We start from the raw sequence: 3,043 nt of genomic DNA on the forward strand, positions 1-3,043 counted from the left end.
GGGGGGCACAGGGGGCACAGGGGGCATGGGGCCAGCTGGGGCTGAACCCGAGACCACGACCCCCCTCTGCCCCAATCCAGCCCCCCAGTATGGCTGCAGCCCCTGAGCTGAACCCCCCCAGCTGGCCCCTCACCACAGTGGGATGGAAGGAAAGGGGAGCACTGGATGGCAGGGCTGGGGCTCAAGGGGCTGCATTGCTGGGGTTGTGGAGTCCCCAAGCAGAGCTTCTGCCCACAAAGCCCCTGTTTGCCCTCTGGCCCCCCTGTGACCCAGAGGGCAGGGGGTGTGTGCTTGTTTTTCAGGGATGTCACCCAGGACATATTCTGATATTGGCTGAGAGCCAGCGTTGTGGAGACCAGGGAGGGTGAGACCCAGGGCATTTGAGCACCCTGAGGGTGCACCCAAGAAGGTGAGACTCTCTTGGCATTTGAGAGACCTGGGATGTAGGAGAGCCAGGTTGTGGAAACCTGGGATGCTGAGCCTGGGATGTTGGAGACCAGAAATTTTTGAGACCCGGGATGTAAAGACCTAGGATACTGGAGGCTGGAATGTGAAGAGCTGGGGTGTTGGAGACCTGGATGTGGGATATCCAGGATAGGGAGACTCAGGATGTTGACCCCAGGTGCTGAGCAGGGCTTGGTGACCCCCCCCACTGGCCCCAGGCAGCCCCATCCTGGTGCTCTGGTCCCAGTGCCTGCAGTGCAGCTCCTCCCTGCCGGGGGACACACACAGGGACAAGTTTCTTTCACCAGTTTTTATTCCAGCTGATAATGTCGGTTCCTTCACATTTATTCAAGGCACTCGGTGACAGGGCGAGTACAAAATCAACAGTAAAAAGGGGGCGGGTGCGAGGGCGCAGCTGGGGGTGGAGGCGGCGGCGGCTTCTCCTCCTCCTCTTCCTCCTCCTGGGTGCCGCCTACTTCTTGGCTGGTTCCTTGGCTTGGCTCTCGACGGTGACGGGAATGGTGATTTCCGCGGACTGGATGGCGGGTTTGGGCAGGGGGGCCTCCACCGTGAGCATTCCATCGGGGGACAGCGAGGATCGCACGGCCGTGGCTTCAACACCGGGGGGGAGGCTGTGGGGGAAGAGGGGGGGGTCAGGGCCGCAGCACCCACTGCCCCACCTACACCTCCCAGGGATGTGACAGCCCCAAACTGCTGCCTCCCCGCTCCCAGTTTGGCCAGTGGGCACTGAGGGGGTGGGTGGGCAAAGGTCCCCAAAGACATCGAGGTGCTGCCCAGGATCCCAGCTCTCCTCCTCCCTGGTACTTACGTGTATTTTCGGGTGAAGCATCTGGAGATGAAGCCGTGTTCATCCTGCTTCTCCTCGTGTTTGCCTGCAAGGAAACAAAACCCCGGGATGGTTGGAAAGGAAACACCCAGCTGAGGGGGGGCAGCCTTCCCACCCCATCCCGACATTGCCTGACACCAGGGAGGGGCTGATTCTGCCCATCCTGATGTTTCTTGCCATAATATGAGCCTGAAGCAGCTGTGGGGTACCAGGGGCAGTGAGGCCCCTCTGGGAGCATCCCCCAAATTCAAGTGGAGCAAAGTGTGGTGCCAGGAGCTGGTGGTGGCCAAAGGGACCCAACAGCAGCCACCTGGCCCCACAGCCAGTGGGGCTGGAGATGGAGGACCCTCCTCTTGCTGGGGCTGCACCCTGAATCCCTCTGGCTGGGGAACTGCCCCCACTCCGTGCAGACCATCCTGGTGTGGCAGGAAGCACATCCTGGCCTTGTGCCACAGGTCTGGACTTTGTCATGGCATCCCTGGCTGAGCTGCCCAGGGCTCTGCGGGGAGTGTGGGGGCTGTGGGGCTTGTTACCCCCCAGATCCCTCTGTGGGTCACAGGCAGGGGGTCCCTCCCTGTGTCCTGGCTGGGACAGCAGCGAGGGGTGAATATATGGGGCTGGCGGGGGATCTCTGTACCCTGTGCTGTGTGAATGCACCCCAAGGCTGAGCTGTAGTGCTGGGCCTTCCTCTGTGCCTTGATTTTCCTCTTCTCTTTTCCTTTCCCTTTCCCTTTTTCCTCTCCTCTCCTCTCCTCTCTCCTCTCCTCCCACCTGTCCCCTCCATCTCCTCTTTTTGCTTTTCCTTCCCTCTCTTCCCACCCCTTGTTCCGCCCTACGTTGCCTTTCCACCCTTTTCCCCCCCAGCAAGCTCTGGAGCAGCTGCCTCATCCCAGCACCCTCGAGGGACCCCAGAGACCCCCCATCCCAGCACCCACCGGTTATCTCCACGATGTTATCCTTGGTCTTGACCACCAGCTCCTCAGGTGCAAAGTGGTTGACGTCCAAGGTGACCTTCCAGCTGTCGGCGGTCTGGCGGATCTCGGAGATGCCGCTGCTGAGCTGGCGGCTCAGCGCCGTCCCGAAGGGCGAGCCCGGGGCCGGCATCAGCGCGCTCTCCCGGGGCAGCAGGCGGAAATATCCCGGCCAGGCGCTGCCGCTCGGCCACTTGTACCAATCCTCGGGGATGTGGGGCATCCCGAAGGACTGGTCGAAGAGGCGGCTGCCATGGTACCAGTCGCGGAAGGGGTCCCAGCTGGGGCTGCGCAGGAAGGTGAAGGGGACGCGGCGCTCGGCCATGGTGTGTGGTGCTGCCCGGGGGGCGGCTGGCGGTGCCTTATGAAGAGGGCCGGGGGTTATTTTTAGCCGGGAGGCTCAGCTGGCTATTAATGGAAATCGCAGCAGCCCCAGGGAAGGGACGAGAAACTTTGCCGGGGTTGGGGCGGCCGCACGCAGCCGCAGTGTGTGGGCGGCGCGGGGAGGGGGCTGGCGGCCTCCGGGGTCCCCCTGCCAAGGAAGTGTCCGTCCGCCTTTCATCGCGAGAGGCTTGGCTGGTTGGGAGTGATGGATGGCCCTTGGAGCTGCTCCCGGGCTCTTCCTGCCTGCCCGTAAAACAATCCCCGGGACACGCTGGCCTTGTGGGGAGGGAGCTGGGGCCGGGCCAGCGCTTCGGGAATGGCGAGATGAGTCAGTGGAGGAGGCCGTGCATGGCCCTGCGCTGCGTCACCTGCCAGCCAGAAGGTTCTGGAGCCCCCC

At 62.9% G+C, this 3,043-nt stretch overlaps 1 protein-coding gene across 1 annotated transcript; it reads right to left on the reverse strand.

Moving 5' to 3' along the window:
- Nucleotides 1–739: 739 nt before the first annotated feature.
- On the reverse strand, nucleotides 740–2,819 carry LOC113962496 (heat shock protein beta-1). Its single transcript, XM_027673246.1, has 3 exons — nucleotides 2,227–2,819; nucleotides 1,274–1,337; nucleotides 740–1,076 (listed from the first exon to the last, which is right to left on the reverse strand). The coding sequence occupies exons 1-3, from the start codon at nucleotides 2,585–2,587 to the stop codon at nucleotides 917–919; spliced, it is 585 nt and encodes a 194-aa protein (XP_027529047.1). The 5' UTR covers nucleotides 2,588–2,819; the 3' UTR covers nucleotides 740–916.
- Between the last annotated feature and the right edge of the window lie 224 nt (nucleotides 2,820–3,043).

The sequence above is a fragment of the Neopelma chrysocephalum genome, unplaced genomic scaffold, assembly GCF_003984885.1.
Source record: "Neopelma chrysocephalum unplaced genomic scaffold, ASM398488v2 Primary Assembly neopelma1_181835, whole genome shotgun sequence".
In the NCBI taxonomy this organism is placed as follows: domain Eukaryota; kingdom Metazoa; phylum Chordata; class Aves; order Passeriformes; family Pipridae; genus Neopelma; species Neopelma chrysocephalum.

Excerpts from the sequence above, each read along its gene's own strand:
- LOC113962496 (XM_027673246.1), bottom strand. The coding sequence starts at position 2,587 with ATGGCCGAGCGCCGCGTCCCCTTCACCTTCCTGCGCAGCCCCAGCTGG. Across the intron at positions 1,338-2,226 it reads TAACATCGTGGAGATAACCG|GCAAACACGAGGAGAAGCAG; the intron begins GTGGGTGCTGGG and ends GTTTCCTTGCAG. Across the intron at positions 1,077-1,273 it reads TGCTTCACCCGAAAATACAC|CCTCCCCCCCGGTGTTGAAG; the intron begins GTAAGTACCAGG and ends CTTCCCCCACAG.